We start from the raw sequence: 25,060 nt of genomic DNA, 5'->3' as shown, positions 1-25,060 counted from the left end.
GGTATGTTCTTGCAGAATCAAACTCCATTTAAAGCTGTCATTCCAAGCTCAATTTGAGGAATGTGAGAATGTTGATGAGAACATAGGCTCAAGAACAAAGTCAAATGTCAATCTTTACCTGAGGACTGAGAAAACTCGGGCCATTTTCCCAACAGCACGGATCTTGTTTCGGATCACCTCTTTCCGCATCGCTGTGGTGCCACCTAGAACACATAGCATATCAGTGAAAAACCTAACTTTTTTTTTTTTAATCAATGCACTGGACGTTCTTAAAAAACACAATTATAAACCCAATTCCAATGAAATTGGGACAACGTGCAAACTGTAAAATAAATAAATAAATAAACAACAATTTGCCCTTTTTTTCAACACACATCCAGTTGAAGACACTTCAGACAGACAGTTTTTATTTACTGTATGTTTAAGACAACACTCCACCTTGATTGGAATTGCTTTTGTATCTTGGTAAGTGTGTGTAACTGCATGTGCCGAATCATTTTAAACAATGTACTGGGCCCAAGATTTGGTCTGGGAATTTAAGATGGAGGGCCCCCAGTGAATGTCACCAAAATGCAGAACATTTTACGTTTCTCCTACGGTGCGGCGAGGCTCGTAATATTAACTGAAAGATGGTGACAGTGGTTTTAGGTCTCATCATTTTTGTAATACAGTATGCGTAATACTGTACATAAAAATGTCTACAGTAGGACAGCCTGATAAACATGACATTATCTGGCTAGTGCTGGTTCCTGCTCCATTCTCTCCTCCAACAAGACAACTACATCTCAAAAATTGTTGACTTTCACCACTGATGTTGCTGCTGCTTATAATGACAATAAAAACAATATATGTATTATGTTCTTGATAGCCGAAGAGAGAAATTGCCAGGCATGCAGGACATCTCGCACAAACACACACACATGCCGCTCTTAATGGCTTTCTTTGGGCAAAGTCGTCCAGCTCATTTGTTCACAAAACAAATACAGTGGTTCTATTTACGAAATTAATTCGTTCCGGAAGTAATTTCGTAACGTGAACCTGTCATAAGTAGAGCTGCTTTTTACATGTAAATAGCCTAATCCGTTCCAAGTCCCCCCAAATTCTCCTAAACCCTTTCAATGAATATTATTAAATTGTAAAAATGCATCAAAAACAAGAACACATACCTATTAGAATTATATTAGAGCACAATAAACAAAATACACCATGTAAAGAATGATTAAAAATAACTCATAAAACCCTTTAAATGAATCATATTAATTGAAGTAGTTGACAATGTACTGCAGTTCACTTGTTTGCCTTGAGATGGTGCTGGTGTGTTGGTGATGAGTGCAGAGAGAGAGAAACCTATTTAGGACGTTTCATTTGTATGTTTTTATTTCACGTTTCCAGTGATCGGCGACAATGCTAACAACACGAACGTCAGACGCGACAGCCCAAAGTGCTATGTTAAATCAGTGTTTTTATGTGAATATGTACAATGTTAATCGTTGCTAATGTCAATTTTATTTTTGTTGGTTCCACAGTGTAAATTGTTTGTAGGAAGTGTGGATGAAACAAGTAAAAATGAAAAATGGACAACCTCAGGAAACATAAATGCTAAAAAATTAAGTGTCTTGTTTGTGGGCAAGTAGGCATATTAATAATACAGTAAGTATTCCCAACTACGGACCTCTGTCGAATGGAAATTTCTGAACCCGGAAAAACCTATGCATTAAATTTTCTATGATTATATTACATTAACGATCGATTCTCTGCACCGGAACTTACGGTATCCGGAAAGAGGAATTTATTCGGAGGACTGCTTTAGGGCAAACACAAGGAAGTTTTTGTCGCTCTATATAACGGAGAAGTATCTGATCCTCATTTTTAAATCTAATTATCATCGGCTCCAAAACGGCAAGATGTAAGTGAATCTTTATTGTTCCGAGTTTGTCTGTAACTATGAACCATTTTAATGTTATTCATTTACGCCCTGTAGGTCATGGCGTCCATAAGAAAAAGAACGGAAATGACGGTGGAAGAGTAACCGTGAAATGCATCCGATTGAGCGAAACGGGGTAAACAGAACGTTCAGGAGACACTCGGAGTCGGAAAGATTCAAATCTACAAGATTTTGAAAAACAAGGAATCCATTTGTGATTAGTATTCTGGCAATTTACCTTCTCAGAAGAAATTGCTTCTGGCTTGACGCACAAGAATCAGCAGACATTCAGCAATACAAATTGTATGATTCGCAGTTAAACTTTTTCATAAAGCAAGAAATTAAGCCAACACAACAATTCAAAATTTTCCCAACAATTCATTTTTTCCCAAGACAGCCAAAACTCAACATTAAAAATAAAGTACAGTCTACAACACTGAAGTTAAGTACAGTACTGTACTCTATTGGCCTTATTTTGTAAATAGTACATCTTTTGGACCATGTTTTTGCATTTTTCAGTTCATGTACAGTACATGTTTTGAATATTGTAGTTTTTGGGGAGAAAAAAAGGTTTTGGGCAGTATATTTTTGCATTTTAATGCTCATGTGACACATGTACTGTATTTTGTTAACATACGTACTTGACCCTTCACGCTGGACATATACCGTTGTTTCCCATAAAAGGAAATTTTGTTATAAAGAAAGATTGGACAACACAAATAGAATTCCTTACTAGAGATTACTTACTGTATATACAAATGCATCAAAAATGTAACAAATACTGAGGACATAACAGGTTGTGATAATGTATTACATTACAGTCATGTTGGTGCGAACGCTAGTGTCTCGCGTCTTAAGTTATATGCCAACAATGTCGCCTTTCATATCTTGAATTTTCTCTTGATACTAGAAACAATATTTTTCCGCCAGGGTATTTCGTAAGTGGAATTTTTCGTAAAAAGAGGCATTCGTAATGAGAGGTACCCCTCTAATAATAATTTTTTAAAAACTTAGTTGCTGAAAGGGGACGCTGAGTATATATATTTTTGAATTTCATTCATTTTTACAATTTTACATTCTATGCATCCTTGCTAGTCTAAATGCAGCTATACGTTTAATTTTGGATCATAATCCGAAAAAAGAAAAATCAATCACGGCTCAACTGTTTTCTGAGTTTGGTCGTGACATACACAAGCTGAGTCGTAATTGATCATTACCCGAGCCTTGAGCAACTAATTTGCATTTAACAACATGTACCAAAATGGCCGCTCCCCCTTACTGAATGGATATATGGATGTATGCTTGAGTTGTTGAGGGTGAACATTTGTTATTATCATTAGGAACTGCATCCTTACCTTCATATAGATCATCGCCTTCTGACATGAGCTCATCATCAGAGCAAATGTTGAGCACATTCACCAGCATCTCTGTCACTGTTGATCGAAGAAAAGTCATGATTGGTTTCACAGTAACTTCATACTTCAATGAAAAATATATTTGTGGCATCTGTTTTGGAATTTTACTTTCTGGACATGGATTTGCCACCGTTGCCTATGCATTGTAAAAAAAAAAAAAAAAAAAAAATAGCACTGCTTTTGTACTGGACAATTTCAGTTTGAAAGTACCTTTCAAACAGCTCAATACAGTATAATGCCAACTAAGACAGTAAATAAAAAAATCGAAGCACTTTCTGGAAAAAAGAATAATAACGTGCATGCTATTTGTTTTGCAATTACCGACTATTTGGAATCTTTATAAAAGACCACAGTCACAGTAGATCATGCGCAAATCAGCACATCACATTTTTTATTGGGGGTTTTACACACATTTGCTAATTAGCATAGGTTTGGATTGCCCGCCATACGGCGAATTCGCGTTACGATCCCAACCGCGGAACGGATTATTCTCGGAAATCAACATATTTCATATTTCATATTTCATATTTGAGGGATGTATTTTCACATTTTTTAAAGAGTCCAGACATTCAGTCCTAGATACTTAAGAATGTCTGGACTCATATAACCTTCAAATTATGAGGAGTGCTGGGAGCGAGTGTCTTCAGTCTATTCATAAGAGAAAAACATACAGTATAACTCCTCTACAACTAAATCATATTTGGAGCCAGAAATCTTTCACAACAGGGCATTTTTCACAATACCAAATCTATGTGCAATCTACAATCTGATTTAAGTTTAAAAAAAAAACAAAAAAACATCCAGCATAGAAAAAAAGAAAATGCCAAATCTACATATTGCATTTGTTATCATGCTTACATCAATTTCTTGCATAATGTCCTTCACTTTGCTTTGTCCAGCTCTCATCTTTATTACTTTTATACTATCTTCAAGTGTTACGCTTGGTTTAAGCTTGACGCGTCCGCAAACTCCACGCATCAAATGGCATTATTTTGGCCTCCACAACAAGTGGAAAATGGCGGAAAACTATTGCGGTAGAAACACCTTCATGATTCGTCTGAACAGGAATACAGTGATCTAATACCGTAAACAACTCCTGCCGAGCACCACATTGGGGAGAGATGAGGAGTCTGTTTAAAAACGCTTGAAAAAAATTTAATCATTTGAATCTACTGATTCTCTACCTGTGTGATAGAGTGGTGTTGTTTGTATGCTGTAGACTCCATTTACTGCCACCTATAGTATGGGAGAATATCGTCTTACTGTGGAGGAAAGTTGCTCCTAATATTAAGAGCTACAAAACGCGTTCTAAGCTAGACTTTTGCTGAAAGTTTATTTTCACCATAGTGAATTTCAGTGCAACACAAGTGCAGAAAAAAAACATGTATTATGCAACGGGTTTTTTTTTTTTTTTTTTCATTGTATGAGGAAGTAAGAAAGAGGGAAAGGCTTCAATGCATGGAATTTTTTCACACTGGGGGGTATTTTTGCACATGCAAGTTTCGTTGTGGAGGAGTTTCACTGTAGTCACTGGCAGCCAAGTATTTTACTTGATGAGAATTCTTGTTGCTGGCAAGAAAAGAGTTAAGCGTGAGTGCAAACAATCCCGCTTCATAATTTTGGACACTGTGGTGATCAATAAAGTATTTCTGTCCAGCCTATCTGCAGCCCAGCACCAACTAACCCATGGACTGATACTAGTTCATAAGCCTGGTGGTTGGAGACATCTACTACATAGTAGTGTAAATTCAGCCTTATTATCATTCAATTGAAGTCCTCAAAGACTTTTCAGTCAATATATATAAACTCCCACTTTTATTTTTCCAACATACCTTTTTCCCCTACAAATGGCAAAGACCATGTAAAGACGTCCATAAAGTTGGGTAACCAGTAAGGGTGGGGGGAACAGTTGAACTGTCGAATATTCATCACATTATTTTCATATTTTAATACAGCAGCTAGAACAAAAGAAAACAAGATCTGAAGATTAACATTGAAGAGGTAAGCGAGAAAAGCAATTGCTAAAAAAAAAGCACGCAAACCTTTGTTGTTGTACACGTCAAGATAATTTGGAGCGGAAAAGATTGTAATTAATGAAGGGAACCCTGTAGTTTGACTTTTTCTGTACATCCGATAGCTATTGGGCCACAAAAGAAAAGCACTTAGAAATGTTGCGAATCATGACAAATAAATCAGAAAAGAGTAAACCTACTTACCCTGCATCTTGTGCTTCATGGGCTCGAATGACTGACAACAAGTTATTGTTTACCAGAAAGTCACAGACTGCAGAATAGCTGCAAAGAGATCAAGAAGGATAAATTGATCTGGTGAAAGTTGACTTTAATGCAAATGCAATGTAAAAGTCCTGAAAAAATGAAGGAGATCGTCTTCCTACCAATCTATACTTGAATGTAATGTAAGCCAATAATGCAATGCTGAGTACACATCATATAGCCACACAGGAACAAAAAACAGTAACACAACAGAACATTTATTTTTTTTTATTATCACTCAAGTGACTACCGTACTGTATTTTTCAGACAATAAGCCACTTTTTTTCCCTCATGATTTAAGCCCTGCGTCTTATAGTCCAGTGCCGCTTATGTGCAGGTTTTTTTTTTTTTTTGCTAGCAGTCCACCACTCAAACAAATGTGTGTATTGATCTGTCAATTTGTGGAACAACTATGATATAGAGGTGAAAATATGTGAGTTTTACAAATACAAATATATATATATATATATATATATATATATATATATATATATATATATATATATATATATATACACACACACACATACATGTTTGTGTGTATGATTGTATATATGAATCATATATACAATCATAAAAAAAAAACATTAAACTACCATATGCCTTTTTTTTGCGTAAATATGTAATAATGTTATGACCTGCAGCTTATAGGCCGGTGCGGCTTATCTGTGAATTTTTTTGTTTTGTTTTTTTCACCTTTAGGGGCAACATGGCTCGGTGGGAGAGTGGTCATCTCCCAGCTGAGAGGCTGAGGGTTCCATCCCACGACCATCATGACTATGTCGAAGTGTCCTTGAGCAAGACGCTGAATCCCTAGTTGCTCCTGATGCTGAGTAATCAGTAGGTAAATGGCTAGCTAGTGTAAAGCGTTTTGAGTACCAAAGGTTGAACAGCACTATATAAGTGAAAGTCCATTTACCATTTTTTGCTGGTGCAGCTTATATATTGGTGGGGCTTATAGTTCGAAAAATAAGTTGTGCTTAATACAACAATTTTATTTCCAATAAACATGTCAGCTAATCGGTGAACAAACCTTTATAGGGAGATTGAACAGAATACCTGAAAAAGTAGGAACACCCTCTAACAGAATTATGGTTGAAGTGTTCAGTTGTCTTTTCACTGCCATAGTCTTCACCAGGGTCAGCCCAAATCAAGTCACACATGGGCCCAAACGCTGGAGGCTCTTTAAATCTATCTAACTGTTCGAAAAGACACGTTGACAAGCCTTATGTATGCTTTCACGACAGTGTGTGACTAATGCGCTCTTTCTAAATGTGTTACTTACTTTTCGTATGTCGTCAAGGCAGTTAATTTCTGGTGAGAGTCCACCGTGTACACACAAGAACTGTTGGTTAAGCAGGGCGGCAAGGGGCAGGCAGTCAAAGGCCTCCATACAGGCGTCATACACCCTTTCTGAGTACTTTATTTTACCTGTCACAAACATTGCACAACAAAGTTGCATGGTTATATGACTGATATAGCACTAACCTTGTGTTGTAGGTGACACTGTGATATCTGGGACAAAGGCTTTAGTCGTACGTGGCCATTAATGTGCAAACATAACACACAAATCTAAATCAACAAAGTTTCGTCAGAGGAGATACTATGAATGATGTCTATGGCTCCTTAGCAGTAAGAGTCATAATATATCTTCCACAGTGTCACTTGTACAGCACTGCAAATCAGATTAGGGTCAGGGGAAGCAAACTCATTACAGGCCAGAGCAGACGAGACAAAGCCTGTTCAGCATAGGGTATTACGACACTGAACACATAATGCAAGATGCAGTTAGAGCAGACTCAAGCAGTGTCCTGTTCTAACATATATGAAAATGTTCACGCGGTATTGTGCATATGCAGAAAATAAAGTAGCTACTGCACAGACGAAATAATCATGACCAACTATACGTTTACCTTAAAGTACAATGGACAGACAGTGGAGTCTTGTCATTAAAAGTAAAAATCTCCAGGTAATTGACATCCTCCATAGAAAGTACTGTACTTGAACTATCATTGTAATTGTACTATCACAACGTTAGAAATAAACATCTTTTGTCTAAATGCAGCGCTCCACTCATTTAGATGCCACCAGGTGGTGCCAAAGCAATATAGTAGATACTGCTTTGGTCTCAGCACAAGAAATGTATATCAATTATTTCTGTGTATAACAAGAGAATAGGTTGGAAAACAATTGTAAATTGAACCAGAAACATTTGCTGGTTCACTGCACATGATGACATTAGATTTAACACTCTAAAATAAAATGAAATACTAAGATAAAATACTAAAAAAATGCATCATGAGGGGAAAAAAAAAGCCAGGAGGCTTTGAGGACGAATGACCCCAACGAAAAGACTTTGTTTTTGCCATGTGAAGTGTCATTGCAATACAATAAGGATTGGCATCATTTTTTTTCTTCAGGCGCTGTTTTTTTTTCAGTTTTAGACTAACATGTATAAATGCTGTAAAAATGTAGTTAACAATCTCCAGCAAAAAAGCAGCTTACTGCAGAAATGTTTACATAATGTTCACATAAGATAGCATGTATGATAAAATCAGGTCACGATGGAGAGCTATCATGAAAGTGGCCGCGTTGCACATTGCTAAAGATCAAGCGCCCCATAAATATATGCAGTGGGAAAGGGTTGGGCACACATAGAATGCCTTTATTGTCATTGTATATAACAAAATTGGCAGAACCTCCAGACTTTTGTTTGTATCATACGTGATATAAGTTAAAATGTTTAACAAGGTTAAAAATAAAGATTTGCACCTTATCTCATACAACGTTTTAATCCAATGTATATGTGTTTACAGAAGTATTTCAAGCAAAGCAAACGTTTTGTACAATAATTCTAAGAGGGAGATATGTATGTTAAATGCTTGCTATGATAACAGCAAATCTTGTTTTGCATTTTCTGTCATATTTACTTATTTTCCTTAAAAAATAAGGGGGAAAAATTTGAAATGGAATATTTGTTGAAAAAATTCAGAAATTTGATTTTTAGGCATAATCACTCTGCCCCGCTAGGGTCTTCCTTGTTGTGGTAAAAGCCACATTCTAAAGAAGGTTGCGGAAAATCGCCAAAAGAATTTAGAAGAATTGGAAGAAAAAGAAACAGACGTAACTAGTAGCCATGGCGACCAACATTGGATGGGACCATTTGCCCAGTCAGCAGGTTTAATGTGTGACTAATTTATATTATTTGTCATATCTTAATAAACAGCAGTAGGTCTCAATTACTGTATTTTTTTTGCAAACCCCCCACCCACCCCCAAGGTAAGAGAAGACATTTCAAGATAATTATTATCTTGAAATGTCTTCTCTTACATGTCTTAATTCAAATGTCTTAATTCATGTAAATTGATCTGGAACATTAACACAAATGTCTTAAATATTTTAATAAAAAAAAAAGGTATAAAACATTGTGATTGATTTATATGATGATTTATACTGTAAAAAAACCCACAACTGTTCTCATATACTGTCAATAATAGTTCACTTCTTTCTAAAAGTTTAACTTCTGAACACTTTGACATGTTTATGCGTTTACTATAACTTCACAAAATTCTTCCATATCATATCTAGTGAACAAAGGCACACAAACACTGGGTTGAGAGAGAAGGTAAGGAAGGGCAGGGAAGGAGCGGCGAGAAGACTAGATTCAATAGATGTGATAGCTAATATCAAAATATTTCAGTTGCAGAGTACATACATATGCCAGCTAATGTGTGTGAAGTGTTCTGCATGTTTGTTTACTTATGTTCTAAAGAGAATATAAAGTTGTTTTTTTAGAGTTTTCTTTCACGATCCGAGAGCGGACCCGAGAGCATGCACATACAGGTAAGAGTAGGAACTGGCTCTTTATTTATACACAATTGAAGTCCAAAATGGCTGCCTTGCACTTAGAAGCATGAGAGATAGGAGGCAGTCAAACCGGGGCTGAATCTCCGTTTGAGCCCAGCGGAAGCGTGGAGAGGTAGTTGAGACAGGTCTCCTTACCGGAGCAGCTGCCCTTTGCGCAGTCGGGGACAGGCAGGATCGTCACATGAGCAGGAAAGAATGGATGCAAGGCAGGCGAGTAGTCATGGACAGGCAGGGTCGAGGTACGAGCGGGCAAGACTGGACAGCAGGCAACCGAGTAGTCAGGGGCAGGCAGGGTCGAGGTACGAGCAGGCAAGACTCGACCACAGTCAGGCAAGTAATTAGGGGCAGTCACTGTTAAGACACAGGCAGGGAAGACTGGACGGCAGGAAGCCGGGTAGTCAGGACAGGCAGGGTCGAGGCATGAGCAGGCATGACTGGATGGCAGGCAGGCAAGTAGTCAAGAACAGGCAGGATCAAGACACAGGCAGTTAAGACTGGATGGCAGGCAGGCAAGTAGTCAGGGACAAGCAGAGTCGAGACATGACCAGCCAAAACAAGACAACAGGCAGGCAGGTCGTCAGGTGACAGGCAAGGTCGGATCATGGGCAGGTAAGGCAAGTGTAAGTGCTGGGAGACTTGGCATAGAAGGTAAGACGTTTTGGCGGGACTGGCAGGATGAGGCATGTTTTTATGCAGGGCAGGTAGTTGGCTGCATCTGGTTGACTGGAATGTGGTCAAACAGCGTTGTGAAAGTGAATGCGATGGTTGGAGCAGGCTGTGACACTTTTCCATATTGTGCCCTGCGTCGTACCCAGGGCCTTCGCACAGTGAGACATACCCGGAACAAAGTGCCTGGGAGACGTCTAGAAGGAATCATAACCAGATGCCTGAGCCACCTCAGGTAGCTCCTCTCAACATGACGGAACAATGACTACTCTGAGTCCCTCCCAGATGAGCTTCTAAGGGAGAGCCTGGACATCCCGCGGGATCTTGTTCTTTCGGTCATGACCCAAAGCTTGTGACTATAGGTAGTTAATAGAGAGCTTTGCCTTTCGGCTAAGCTCCTTCTTTACAGCAACAGACTGATACACAGTCCACAAAGAAGCGGTTGGCTTCTTCAGGCCGTGATCTCCAACTCTCACTGGAATGGTTCTCAGTCAAGTGTGAAGCGGCTGGCAAGAAGATCACCACCTCCAAATCTGAGGACATGGTCTTCACTTCTCAAATCGAAAAAAGGTGGCATGCCCTCTCTGGGTCGGGAATGAGGTCCAACCCGAGGTAAAGCGGTTCATGTATCTCGGGGTCTTGTTCACAAGTGAGGGAAAACAAAAATCATATTGCCTCGTACCCTTTCTCAGAGCCTTTCGCTAGGCACCTAAAGATGGATGAGGATAAAGATACTGTTTGTGTGTCTGCACATGAGGTTGAATGTGGGAGGAGGTGGAAGATGCTGAGTGAAATCAATTAGCAGTTGGCAAGGTTGTCTGTGCTGTCCATTAAGACACAAAAACACACTCACAGAAACATACATAGAAATATACACACTAGGCATAAACTGTAATTGTGATGACAGTGACTCTAAGTACACCTGACGGCACTCAAAGCTCTGACAGTTTATCATGATGACAATAAAAAAGGTTCCTGTTGCTGCGTGGAGTCTCTTATGCAAATGAAGTGTCATGTTTATCTCACTGACAAATTCTGACAAAAGCAGCCAAGGACATTGGTCAATTTTTTAAGCTTTTTTTTTTTCCCCACACAACTGCCACCGTGATTACAGAACTATAGTCATTAAACTCAGGGAGCCAATATTGCCAATTATTTATTACATTAATTTATTGCAGCTTGAGTTAAATATCCTGCATTAACCCCTGGGTGTCTGGGGATTTTTCACTAACCTGGCCTTATTATTACCCAACTTGGGTTGACTTTCACAGGGGCATAACATTGTGAATATATATATATATATATATATATATATATATATATATATATATATATATAATTATAATATATAATATAATATATATAATTATTTTTTTTTTTTTTGGATATATATTCCAAAGCTGTTTTGTCCCAATGAATTTTCTTTTTGTGAGAAAATAAAATGTTATCAGCTATTCAATGATGCAGATTTCCCAGATCTGGGGCTGAAAACCGGGGCTGAATCTCTGTTTGAGGTCGGCGGAAGCGTGGAGAGGGAGGTGAGTCAGTATATATGTGTTTACACGTGTGTAGGCCAACTTGTGAGCGCCAAGTAATGTCAATGTGAACGCTAAGGCAATATGCAGATATAATGTTGTGTTGCATGAAATAAAATGCTTCTGGGCTACAAAATTGAAGCTTTCTTACAACATTTAGTACTTGGATCATAGCCTTTAGTCAACTATAAGTCCCACAATGTATGCAAGAACTGTGCATTATGGGGGAGGCCAAACCATTCAATTAAGTAATTGAAAGGCTTACAAATGTCATAAGTGGTCCACTAGCGCACCTCGCTGGTTTTGGGGTCTCAACACAAAAATTTCTTTTGCATCCTGTTCATGAGTTGCCATTGAAAGGATTACTGTCATGCAAAATTTGGGGGAAATCCTGAAAATTGTAGCCTGTTGAGGACTTAAAAAAAAAGACAAAAAAAAAAACGTGCCTAATAAACTCTGTTTTTGCCTGTTTAGACTTACTGGCCGAAAGTGTCCGCCGTGCCCAGCAAATGATTAAACAAGTATATAACAGAGATACTATCTATGGCTAAATGAGTAGCAAAGAATGAGAACTTAAAGAGAAAATAAAATAAAATAACAAAATAAATAAAATCGTGTTAATTTCATGTGATGGCATTAACGTTGAGAAAGGACAAACATGGGATTCATGGTACTGCTAACTCTTAATCCACATAAACCCAGTTTGGCACCAATTTGTACACAATCTGGTGCATTTTGGAATGCCAAGAATGCCAAGTTGGTTTTTTAATGGAGGAGCTCTGGGAATGTGCGCCCTGATTTGACTTTCACAGGCAAAGACTGAATCATTTGGGAAGAAAGGAGATGGCAGACCAAAGTTGAAAAGGGTTAGGGTTAGGGTTAAAAAACTGTGGTCGCAAGGCACACAATGTGGTGGTCTGCGGCAACATTCAGATTCATTCAGGTGTGCTAGTGAAAGAGTTCTTGTAGCACACTTAGTGAAAGTACCCCATATGGATATAATTTGTGCTGGCCTGCCATGCTTGGCTTTGGCCTTGCGCAGTTAAAAACAAGAAAAGATGGTTTTGGGAAGAGTAAGAATCGAATGTTGAGGAATTAGTTGGTCTGGCATCTAAGCTTTTGTTTAGCAGGCTGGAAGCAACAGGAACAAAGGGTCCAAAGGTAAGTCAAGATCCAGAAGATGAGCCCAAGAAGGTGTGAGAAGAGAGTCCAGAAAACAAGGGAAAGAACAAAGGAAACAAAGTGCCTGCTGTGTCAACCCACAGCCATAACCAACATAATGGCTTGGGGATTGGTTTATCAATTCCTTTAGTCAAGAATTTGGCAGATGGTATTTTAGTCAATTGCCAATCACATATTTAATAAGCTACATTAAAGTTATACTTTGCATACCATAACCCCTGAAAACAAATATACAATCAATCAAATCACGACTGAATAAAGAAAATATATTGGTAATTAAAAGTTGGAGCTCTTCATGCAAAATAAAGACTCTAAATAATACAAGTTGAAGAACTGTACACAAACATAACACACATTCACAATATTTTGCAGTGTGACTAATGAAAATTGCGTAGAAAAAAAGGTTTTATGATTTGATTTTTGCAACACGAAGCAACATTTATTCGTTTCTTTGGGTGACAGAATTCTCAATGTTTACAGCGAGCGTTCGGCAACATTACATTGTAGGTAAGAGACCCACACGTGGACAAAATTGTTGGTGCCCCTCAGTTAAAGAAGGAAAAACCCACAATTCTCACTGAAATCACTTGAAACTTACAAAAGTAACAATAAATAAAAATTTATTGAAATCTAAATAATCAAAATCAGCCATCACTTTTGAATTGCTGATTAACATAATTATTTAAAAAAACAAACTGTTAATGAAACAGGCCTGGACAAAAATGATGGCACCTCTATAAAAGATTGAAAACTATTTGACCAGACTGACATGATTAACTCAGGTGTGTCCTTTAATTGACACCACAGGTGTTTCCAAACTCATAATCAGTCAGTCTGCCTATTTAAAGGAAGACAAGTAGTCACTCTGCTGTTTGGTGAAAAGGTGTGTACCACACTGAACACGGACAACAGAAAGCGAGGGAGAGAATTATCCCAGGACATCCGAAAAAAAATTATAGACAAACATCTTAACGGTAAAGGCTATAAGACCATCTCTAAACAGCTTGAAGTTCCTGTGACAACAGTGGCTCATATTATTCAGAAGTTCAAGACCCACAAGACAGTAGCCAACCTCTCTGGACGTGGTCGCAAGAGGAAAATTGATGACAAATTGAAGAGACGGATCGTTCGAATTGTATCCAAAGAGCCCAGAACAACCTCCAAAGAAATTAAAGGTGAACTCCAAGGCCAAGGTACATCAGTGTCAGATCGCACCATTCGTTGTCGTTTGAGCCAAAGCGGACTTCATGGGGGACGACACCACTGCTGAAAAAAAATAATAAAAAAGCAAGACTGGAATTTGCAAAAATGCATGTTGACAAGCCACAAAGCTTCTGGGATAATGTCCTTTGGACAGATGAGACCGAACTGAAGCTTTTTGGTAAGGCTCATCAACTCTATGTTCATAGACTCAAAAACCAAGCATACGAAGAAAAGAACATTGTCCCTACGGTGAAACATGGAGGAGGCTCAGTAATGTTTTGGAGCTGCTTTGCTGCATCTGGCACAGGGTGTCTTGAATGTGTGCAAGGTAAAATGAAATCTGTAGACTATCAAGGCATTCTGGAGAGAAATGTGCTGCCTAGTGTCAGAAAGCTTGGTCTCAGTCGCAGGTCATGGGTCTTCCAACAGGACAACGATCCAAAACACACAGCCAAAAACACCCAAGAATGGCTGAGAGAAAAGCGTTGGACTATTCTAAAGTGGCCTTCCATGAGCCCAGATCTGAATCCCATTGAACATCTGTGGAAGGAGCTGAAACATGCCATTTGGGGAAGACAGCCATCAAACCTGAGACAACTGGAGTAGTTTGCTCATGACTAGTGGGCCAAAATACCTGTTGACAGCTGCAGAATGCTCATTGACAAATACGGAAATCGCTTAATTGCAGTGATTGCCTCAAAAGGTTGTGCAACAAAATATTAAGTTATGGGTACCATCATTTTTGTCCAGGCCTGTTTCATTAGTTTTTTTAAATAATTATGTTAATCAGCAATTCAAAAGTGATGGCTATTGTTACTTTTGTAAGTTTCAAGTGATTTCAGTGAGAATTGTGGGTTTTTCCTTCTTTAACTGAGGGGTACCAACAATTTTGCCCACGTGTGTACATACCCTACTCGCACATTCAAATATTTCTAATGATGCAATCCCAAATTGTAAGATACTGCAACAATATATGTACTATAGAGTATACGTGTACTTGGCCATCCAAAAGTGCATGGTCAATTTCTGAATTTTTGCTATAGAAGCAAAATGTTTGTGTGGACAGTCTAGTAGGATGCTTTGGTGTCAAAATGACTGGAAACTGTAACTTCGGCCATTGTGATTGAAAAGTATAATGGATTGACAATAATTCTGCCTGTAAGGCAACACATTTTGTCAGATCCTGTCATGTATATTTCAAGGGGACAATTCATATCTGCAGTACACACTTCATCTACACGTTGGCCTCCAGTACTGACCTGCTGGAGATGTTTTGCTAAAAATGTAATTTAGTAGTACTGCTGCAGTACAGTGCTACTTTAGGCTGATGTTTTTTCAACTTTCCAGTGTCTTCTAACACTTTAGATCCATAGGTGTTTCTTTAAGGCTTGTGTCTCTAAGGCTATAATCACACTGCATTGATTAGATTGGTAATGTGAATGGTAAAAATTCCAACTCTCAAATTATGCTATGAACTGGACTTGTATCCGACGTGACTGCAGTCTGGATGCTCAGGTCACATTTATCCAACCTATATACTATCAAAATACGACAGAGGTCTCAATGTTAAACAAAAACAATGCCATGAAAAGTGATGGCAAATATAGAAAACACAAACTCATTGTGTTCACATTAAAAGTCATTTTAACTTTTGTAATGTGAATGACTACAGAAAAAAATAGAATTGGACAAATCTCAGAATTGGTCATCACATCCTGCAATGTAAAGAAAACCTAATTGAATCAAATGATGAAAAAATAAAAACTGTGAGAAGAAGAAAAGTATGGGTGCGTCCTATAAAGGGTAACTTGAAAATTCAATTTTTTTTCAACACCATTCGAAGAATATTGATCTGTCAGACACAAAGGTCGAGTTTCGATGCACAGATGTGCATTTCATAACGGCCGTATTGTTACTTAAAATAATAAACGTGATGGGACGAGTTAGAGGCGGGGGGACATCAGTTGGCTGTTAGCATCAAGTGCCTGTTGCAGCTAACAGCAGCTTGTGTTAGGCAATGTTGTTACAGCATTATGTTCGATAAAAGACGCAAGCAGGCTGCACCACCGTCTGAGTCCATCCTTGTTCACACACAGACATATTAAAAAAGTGAGAGTAAAAAGTTAGGATGTCTCCAGCTGATTCAATTAAGAGTGCATTGGTTAAAGAACACGATAAGTTAATCCATTTGACTTGTTTATTAATTGGGGTCTTTTGGCATATACACACAAACATAAACTTAGTGAAACACGGATGCTGTTAACTTCAGGTATCTATGGTAAAATGAACTCAAACCGCGTAGCGGGGAAAAGGAAAAACAACAGCTTCGAGCACACTGTGGGAAATCTGAAACAACCTTAACTTAACGCCCAACAAATATATAACTTGGGGATATGAACGCAAGAAAATATAAAGAGTTTAGGAAGATGAGAATTATTTAGTTTTGCGATAGTTTTTACATTGTTGCCAAAGTGTTGGTGCGTCTTATACACGGTAACATAGAAAATACCAGAATTTGACCACAAAATTAAGGGTGTGTCTTATACTCAGGTGCGTCTTATATTTAGGGAATTGCAGTAAATGAGCATTACTTGCTCTCAAAACAGTCCAGCGCCTGAAGGGAAATGGTAAAGTTTATATATTCCCTTACATATCAGCAACAAGCCAACACACATATTTTTCAATAATAATACAGTAATAGAAAACAACCCGACTCAAATGACCCAAGGGCACTTGACCCACATCAACAATTTTGTTCAATAGAAGCTGATGCTTATAACGCTGCTAGCTAACATTAACCCGTGGCAGCACTGCAGATCTGCTTAGTGTTTGGCTTTGACATGACAGCGTAAATTAGTCAGACTGTAATGGGCCGACAAGCATCCCCGAGAGATAATACCAATAGTGGAATAGAAGCAATTAAAGTTAATTTTCCATAATGTCTCTATTAATACATGGCAGCATTAGCACAAAGGGAGTGGGAGTGCATTGGGCTGGCCTTTAAATGACTTACATTCCTGCTTGAAGGTGAAGTACTCAGTGAGGTGCCGACACTCATGGTTTCCTCGCAGGAGGAAAAGTGTTGTGGGATGGTTGATCTTCAGTGACCAGAGGTAGAGCACACACTGCAAGGACATGCAAAGTGACAGGAGAAAATAGGAGGAAATTTACTGACATGTAATGTACAACACATACATCTGCAGCCTTTTAGCTCCCTGTATTAAATACAACAAAAAAAGGAAGCCAATCAAAGAGCACATTTGCAGGAGGACCAAAATAAACTTCTAAATTGTTCGAGCATTTGTCAGACAATCCATCCAGTACTTCTCAAGCAATTCATCAATAGAATATATCAGACTGATTCCTGACTCCTGTCTTTAATAAAACAAACGTCCACTTTATTTAGCCGTAGCCATGTTGCGCTAGCCTTCTGGTTGGTGCGAGTGCCAAGTAAACAAGAGGAATTTGGAAGCTACGGAAGCTTGTAAGGGCCAAAGAATGACGTGAAATATAGATTCATTCTTTTTTAAATCATCTGTAATGAAAAATTCGAATTAATCGAGAAAATCCACATATTGTCCAGGCCTACTTCGCAGAGGCAATATGAAAGAAGCAAGATATCAGCTGACAATCTCAACACAATGTCACAACCTCACCAGCTTTCAATCATTTTTTTTTTTTCTACGTGACAAAATGTTGTTAGTGACACATGTAACACATAACATATAACACCATCCCCCGCCACATTTTAGAAACATCATTTACCATAATTCCCCAAATATGAGAGGTACTATTTTCCCCCCAAAAATGAAGGCCAAAAGTATGTGTGTATTTTGGAAACGGTGACTTCAAAATGATTTAATTATCTGTTTTTATCTGACACCGTTCAAGGAAGGAAGGATTGATCTGTCAGCGAAATAGGCTGAGTTTTGACAGAGATGTGCAATTTTATATTGGCCGTATTCTTACTTGCAATAATTACCATTACGGGACGAGCCAGATGGGGATGTCAGTTAGTGCGTACATTTCTGGGAGTTAATTTAACTCCCAAAGTGTAATTTGAACATTTTCAACATTAAACTGTCCAGAGTGGGTGTTCATTTCACCGAGATGACGACCTAAAGTTAGGCTAAATCCCAACAGTACCCTTTATGCCTTGTCTTAGCATTCACCCCTCAATTTGCATGTTCACGAGAACCAAGATGGCCCCAATTTTCCATGATTGGAGGCCCTTTAGGGCATGGCCCTAAAGCAGACAGAGAAGCACCGAGACTGACCTACCTCAGATCCCACAAACGCACATTCGGCCTCACACAATGACTGTAGCAATAGCAAATGAGAAAAAGCTGTAATCACATACAGCAATAATGTTTTCCTACAAATACATGTAAACGCTTGCTATACCTGTGCACTTGGCTACCGCACCAAAAACAATAATATCAACAATGCCATGAGGCGGTGAGAATGACCAAATTGAAGATGTTTGGGACCATCTTGTCATAATGTCATGCATGACAATATTTTCACTCACAGAGGAGCCAGTGGTCAACAGTGACCATCTTCAAAGCAGGCCTTCTTAATTCGCTATCTTAAAGTTGATGGTCTTCAATACAAATTTGGACTAGTTGTCTGCAGTGAAATGATGACAATGACCAACAGATCTTGTTAGTTGGATTGCTCAGTGGTTGTTCAGTGGTCAAGTATACCTCAAATTGATGCCGTGATGGGTAAAGGGAGCAAGATTTTAAAGTTTGATAAATAGCTGGTGTTCCAATTTTTGAGCCTCATCATGTATTTTTCCAAAACGGTTTGCCCAAAGTCACCCTAGTAAGTTTTAGCTAATGTGGCATTGCGCTGAAGAAAGTAATGACCATTTAAACTGCAGCCTTTTCAATTGCAAAATTAGACTTTTTCTAATCACAATTCTATTGCAAACGCAGATCATCGTTCAGCCCTAACCTGAAGGATTCAGAGATTCGTGAGGATAGCCACTGGCCTAGTTGGCCTGACACAGTCGTGGGCCATTAGGCCATCTTTCATGCTGACCCCGCTATCCTAATTTATAGAGTACTCTCCAAATTACACTACTATTCTAGGCTATAAGAGCTTTAAATATTCACGTTTTGAAAGGTACTTTACCCAAGGCAAGATTTTTCAACCATTCAGAATAACGTTTTCCCCAGATTGCTGTCAAGGTTACCAAAGACAACATTTGTAGAGGCGCCTTACGATTTGGCAACTACTGTATAGCGCCAAGACAATTTTAATGTGTAGCACCAAACATCATAGTTTCACTATGTAGTTTTGTAGGTAGATGCGCCAAATACATCCAGGAACATCCAGGAACCCGAGTTCAAATCCCTCTGGCTTTGGCTTTCCTGTGTGGAGTTTGCATCTTCTCCCCAAGCCTGCATGGGTTCTCTCCGGGCACTCTGGCTTCCTCCCACACTCCAAAAACATGCATGGCAAGTGTATTCGACATATTAAATTGTCTTTAGGTGTGATTGGGTGCACGGATGGTTGTTTTGACGCTTGTGTGCTCTGTAATTGGCTGGATGGATTTGTATTATGTCAAAGTTTATATAGATTAGCTTCAATACCAGTATGCCTACTTTCCTTTTAAAAAGTATCCTTTTAAATTGTTCGATCTTATTTGTTAATATATGGTAATTCGAGCCTCTTAAAATCTACATTTTCATGAGAAATAAGTTCAAATTCAAAAACACTCCTTAAGAATTGAAGACATTTTCTTTTTTTTCATAAACAAAATCCCTTTAGTTATTACATAAATACTAGTTACAAAATTGTACTTCCCAAAACAGTGGGTTAAGGCAGTGGTCCCCAACCTTTTTATCACCACGGACCGGTCAGCGCCTTAGATTTCTATTGCGGACCGGGGGGGTGGGGTGCTGGCTGCTCTAAAAAACACATCATCCTTCTCACTATATATGTAATATCAACAGCGGCCAGAGGCGGTGCCAAAAAAAACAAAGATCAAGCACAAACGTATGAACTGTTAAACTAAATCATCTCCAAAACATTATTTCGGGTGCAGCCCACGCGGCCCGGTACCAGTTGATCCACAGACCGGTGGTTGGAGACCACTGGGTTAAGGGATTGAAGAAAACATAATAATATCTCTTGATATACTATATAATAATAATAATATCTCTTAAATATTCTTTATTATAGTGGAGATACAGCAACTGTTAACAAATTAGCATCTAATTGATTATCAAATAATTTACAATTACTTTGACAGTTGATTATCATTTAAATGCTCGTTTTCAGCTTTTTTAAGACTGATACGTGTAGCCATTTACAACTATCAGCTTTTACTTCCAAAAAATTAACATTTTTTTTAACCGTCTAACATGTTACCAAGCAAATTAACTGACTTATAATTACATTAATTTATTGACAAAATAACTGATTCTAAAAACATTCGAAAATGACTAACGAACAATTCTTTCTCTGCAAACCAAATCCCTTCCTCTCAGCAGTTGTATAAGAATGAGAATGATAGGAAATGACATGAAGGTCAATTCTGGCCTAAATAAACTTTCATTTTGTTCATTACTTAGAGTAGTTGGCAAATATCACTTTTAGATGCAATGGAAACCATGTTTGTAAGTGTCGGGAGCTACCACCCAACCTGCTCTGTAGACTTGGCCTCAGGATCTGCTATAGACATTATGACATACATAACTGTTAAAGAGATGCTCATTTGCTTCTTGCCTAACTGTTGAGATGCCCTTGAGCAAGATACTGAGAGGACATAACACACATTCTGTAGGTTACTAAAGAAGCTGATGCAATTGTTTTACAAACATAGCCGAGATCTAATTCAGTTATCGGAACATAGTGTAGATATGCATTGATCATGGTGCCAATTATGAATCAAAGAAATATGAAATTGCCAGGTAGGTAAAGAAAATGGATTAGTCACTTGCTCTGAAAGGCTTTCTTGCCAAGGTATAATACAACTTCAAGGGGCACTTTATGTTGCCTAGGCAACCACATCCTTGTATTCAGCTTCGTGTTCACCAATCACTCATTTTGACGAGAGCTGTTGCTTTTCTAAAAAGATGTTCAGTCGTAAGAGGGCAAATGTGGCTATTTTGATTATATGTGCAACATGAACAGAAAAAAATGAAAATGCACATTATTACTAAATATTTTGTTTAGGTGACAGTGTAGTGCCACTGCTGATCTGTGTTCTTGCCCAGCACCTCCATTTGAATAACACATTTACTTCAGCCCACATGTACTTGTGGGTGTTTTGATTTGAATGCAAGATATGGTCAAGTACATTGTTGGTACTTTTGTGACTTGATGTTGTTGTCAGCGTTTGAAACAATAACTAAAAAAGAAAGGGGGGAAAAACACTTCAATACAGCGGTGCATCACTGAGAACAACAACGTGAAACGATCATTCATTCTGTTTGCTTCACTCAAGGACGAGCTGTGGCACAAAAATTAACTAAAAGGCTTGGTAGGAAAAAATCAGGTCACAACTTGATTATATTTGTGTGGTTGCAACATGAACCCCCTAAAAAAATACAAATCATGACCAAAGAGTATGATTAAAAAATGTGTTTTATATTTTTTGACATTGAAAATTCAAAACGGCAATAGCCATAATAAATTTTCAAGCATGCAAGAATCAATTTAACTTACTCAAAATGCTGAAGTGGTGGAAGTCTAAGACAATTTAACAACACAATTATCAAATTTTAGTGGTGCAAAAGTATTGGAACAGAAAATTTAGTTCACAATGTATGTGAAATACTATTTAACTAGTGATACTTTGGCTTCTGTCCTCAGAGACTGGTGAAAGTGCAAAAAGTGGCAGGAGATGCACCACCAAAAGAGATGCCCGTGGGCCGCAGCAGAATACAGAGAGGACTCAAGAATTAGGCAACGATACAGAGAAAGCACAACGAGGTGGGTTTCATAGCTACAAAAAAAAAAAAAAAAGTCACTACCCAAACTTAATGATTTTATAAATTTCAAAGTGCTATGCTAGTGTTTATCCACATGAAAAATGAAAAAAAAACATTTTTAAGGAGAATATTAACTATCAATTTACACATGGAGGTGTCTGCTTTTATTATCACCCCTTATGCTACAAATAGGTCTCTCAATAACACCAGTATTTTCTGTATTTTCATGATATTTTCCAACTTTGATTTAGCTTCAAGTAATGAAATATTGATGATGCTTATTGCTTTAATTTCAGTTTTCATTCATTCAATGTCTCAGCAATATATTCTTATCGTATTATACAATAATGTAGTTTTATGTAGTTTATGTAGTTTTATTTACAGAATGACCCGGGCCGTTACATACAAATACTGTTTGTATACACCATGTACTGTATACATTTCAATAGGTAATGATTTTATATAAAAAAAACCTCATAATTAAGAAATACAAACAAACATTGATTATTAATTCATAGAAGCACATGAATGCACCAATTGCATATAGAGTGAAAATACAGTGATCCCCCCTACTTCGCGGTTAATGGGGGCTGTCAACCCCCCGCGAAGTCTGAAACCCGTGAAGTAGGGTATCAGTTCCTAGATTTCTATGTACGCCCCAATATAGCCGCAGTAACCATAAACAATCCTTTTTTTTGTATTTTTTGCTTATTTTATTTCCTTTCTCCTATTATTTAACATTACATTATCCTTATTAACATTACTGTATATTCATTAAATAACTAATATTACTTAGTTTGTTGAGAATTTGTTCTCAGGACTGGTTATCTGCACCAAGACTCTAGTGAAAGAGTATGCAAGTCATCACGTTGAACTTCACATTTATTTTGGCTCATGTATGGTGTATCATGTAGTATCTGTTGAATAATAAATCAACAACAATCTTAAAAGTCAGTCAACTAACATATATACACTTAATCTATGAATTTACTGTATTTTTAGCCGACATTAGCGGGTTAGCAACAACTAACAACAACTACTAACTATAAAGTGCAACCTCTCCACAAACGAACAGATAAACAGAATAAACACTCATCGCTTACTAAACATAGGCAGTAGCGTGCATTATCACCATAAATGATAATAAACTATAAATATGAGCTTACGTTGGCATTCACTACGTCACCGTAACGAGCCGAATGACGCACAGAGAACGTAAAACAGGAAACGGAAATGCAACGCGACCCGACAAATTAAAAGCGTGCATTTCAAAATAAGATAAAAAATGCCACGAACTCTAACGCTTGAAGAATTCTTAACATAGTTATTAACTAATATTACTTCGTTATTTGATTAATACAGGACTGTATAGTGTACTTTTTTGCTTTTTTTCAATTTTTGTACATTTTTGCACATTTTTTTGAAATTGTTTTTATTTTTTCTGGAAAAAACTGCGAAGTACTGAGGCCGCGATATCTGAGACCGCGAAGTAGGAGGGATCACTGTATAGTTCAGGGATATTGTGAGAGATTTCTATACGTGCTTGAATATCCTTCTATTTATTAAAATGGGTCATTATTGGAACTATAATAATGAATCCATGCTTAGTCCTGCCACCCTCTAGCCATGACTTGCGCCAAGGCCACTGCAGACCACTTAGTACAGTCGGCCCGAAGCCCTCTATTCCAAACTCGTGTCTTATTTTTAACCATTCCAATCAGCACGGATGAACTGTGCCCTTTGGAATTGTCACTGAAATGGGCAGCAAGAAACACATATCAAAAACCTTCACAGCGGCACTGAAAAAGTTTATATTTTAAATTAATAAACTAAAACACAGACTTAAGTGATAACAAAAAGACCAACAACAAAAACACAAATGACTTACCTCAATGCTGAAGTATCCTCGATCTACGTAGTCTCCGAGGAAGAGATACCTCGTATTGCTCGGTGATCCTCCTACTTCAAATAACTTCATGAGGTCAAAGAACTGGCCATGGACATCACCACATACTGGTAAAACATAAAAATACTCTCGTTATTTTGAGTGTGTGCTATTCTTTTACTTTAAACCAGTGGTTCTCAAAGTGGGATCCGTAAAATAATTTGATGTTTTGGAATTGATTTAGTTTATCTTTATTTAGTTACAGATGTGTGCCTTGTGTGGCTTAGTCTTTGTTTTTTGACGCAGCCTCTGGCCACAGTTGATGTTGCATTTTGGGTTGGGGAAAAACAGTGTGGCTTCAGTTGGGAGCAGTTGCTCTCGGTGTAGTTCCTTCTCTCCTTTCATGAGATCTGGCCCACCAGTGTCTGTGAGTTGTGTTTTCTTTGTTGGAATGTTGTCATTTATGCTAATATGCCCCAAATTAGTTGTTTGTCCATCCAACTTGTGACTGTGGATAACATGCTGGCTAACGTTTGTTTTTATCTTCAGCATATTATAAAGTCTTGCCTTGTACGGTATGTGTTTAGCTTGTTAGCATTTTTTGTGTGTGCTAGGTATTTCCTTTTGGTATATGTTAGCATATGCAAATGTTGATTATCATACTCGTTTTGTATTGAAAGGAATATCATTTGTAATTAAGTTACGGGATTGATTTAAGCTACACAAATTGTGTACATTTAGTAAGATATATCATTTTTGCAAATGGAACTTAACCTGAGTTATGTTTGGTGGATTTTGTTTTCTTTACAGTTATAATATTGGTAACAGTCTTTATAACCCTAACTCTAATTCAAGAAGAGTTACACTCATTTGCTGTTTGCTGTCTGTCAACCGAGATTGCCGAGAAGCCATTGTAACATCTAGGAAGGACAAAAAAGTTTGTTATTGTGTTCATTTCATTTTTATTTTATAATAGGTTTTGAACGTATTCATAACTTCAATAAAGCAATCAATTCCACTTTAATCAATTCAGGTTTAATAAACAGTGGGTCCCCGGTTTACGAACTCCCTCTTTTACGAACTTTTCTTCTTACGAACGTGGACCGCGGCGTTTTTTGTCCCCCTCTTACGCACAAACCTTTCGTCTTACGAACAGTCCAACAT

At 37.9% G+C, this 25,060-nt stretch overlaps 1 protein-coding gene across 6 annotated transcripts in view; it reads right to left on the bottom strand.

Annotated features, from left to right (window-relative positions):
* Positions 1-25,060, bottom strand: part of ppp3cca (protein phosphatase 3, catalytic subunit, gamma isozyme, a) — a 49,057-nt gene that overhangs the window by 9,934 nt on the left and 14,063 nt on the right. For all 6 annotated transcript variants that reach the window (XM_088407411.1, XM_088407387.1, XM_088407394.1 and 3 more), the window contains 9 exons: positions 23,900-24,024; positions 17,079-17,190; positions 6,898-7,043; positions 6,672-6,811; positions 5,556-5,633; positions 5,382-5,476; positions 5,172-5,297; positions 3,280-3,357; positions 119-203 (listed from right to left, as the gene is read on the bottom strand). In XM_088407411.1, the coding sequence (XP_088263537.1) occupies positions 119-203; positions 3,280-3,357; positions 5,172-5,297; positions 5,382-5,476; positions 5,556-5,633; positions 6,672-6,811; positions 6,898-7,043; positions 17,079-17,190; positions 23,900-24,024 (985 nt within the window). The remainder of the gene's footprint in view (positions 1-118; positions 204-3,279; positions 3,358-5,171; positions 5,298-5,381; positions 5,477-5,555; positions 5,634-6,671; positions 6,812-6,897; positions 7,044-17,078; positions 17,191-23,899; positions 24,025-25,060) is intronic.

Source organism: Hippichthys cyanospilos, chromosome 1 (genome assembly GCF_059441005.1).
Source record: "Hippichthys cyanospilos isolate Australia breed blue-spotted pipefish chromosome 1, RoL_Hcya_1.0, whole genome shotgun sequence".
Lineage (NCBI taxonomy): Eukaryota > Metazoa > Chordata > Actinopteri > Syngnathiformes > Syngnathidae > Hippichthys > Hippichthys cyanospilos.
Note: the sequence above shows the minus strand (reverse complement) of the source record. Positions and strands in the feature narration are given on the sequence as shown.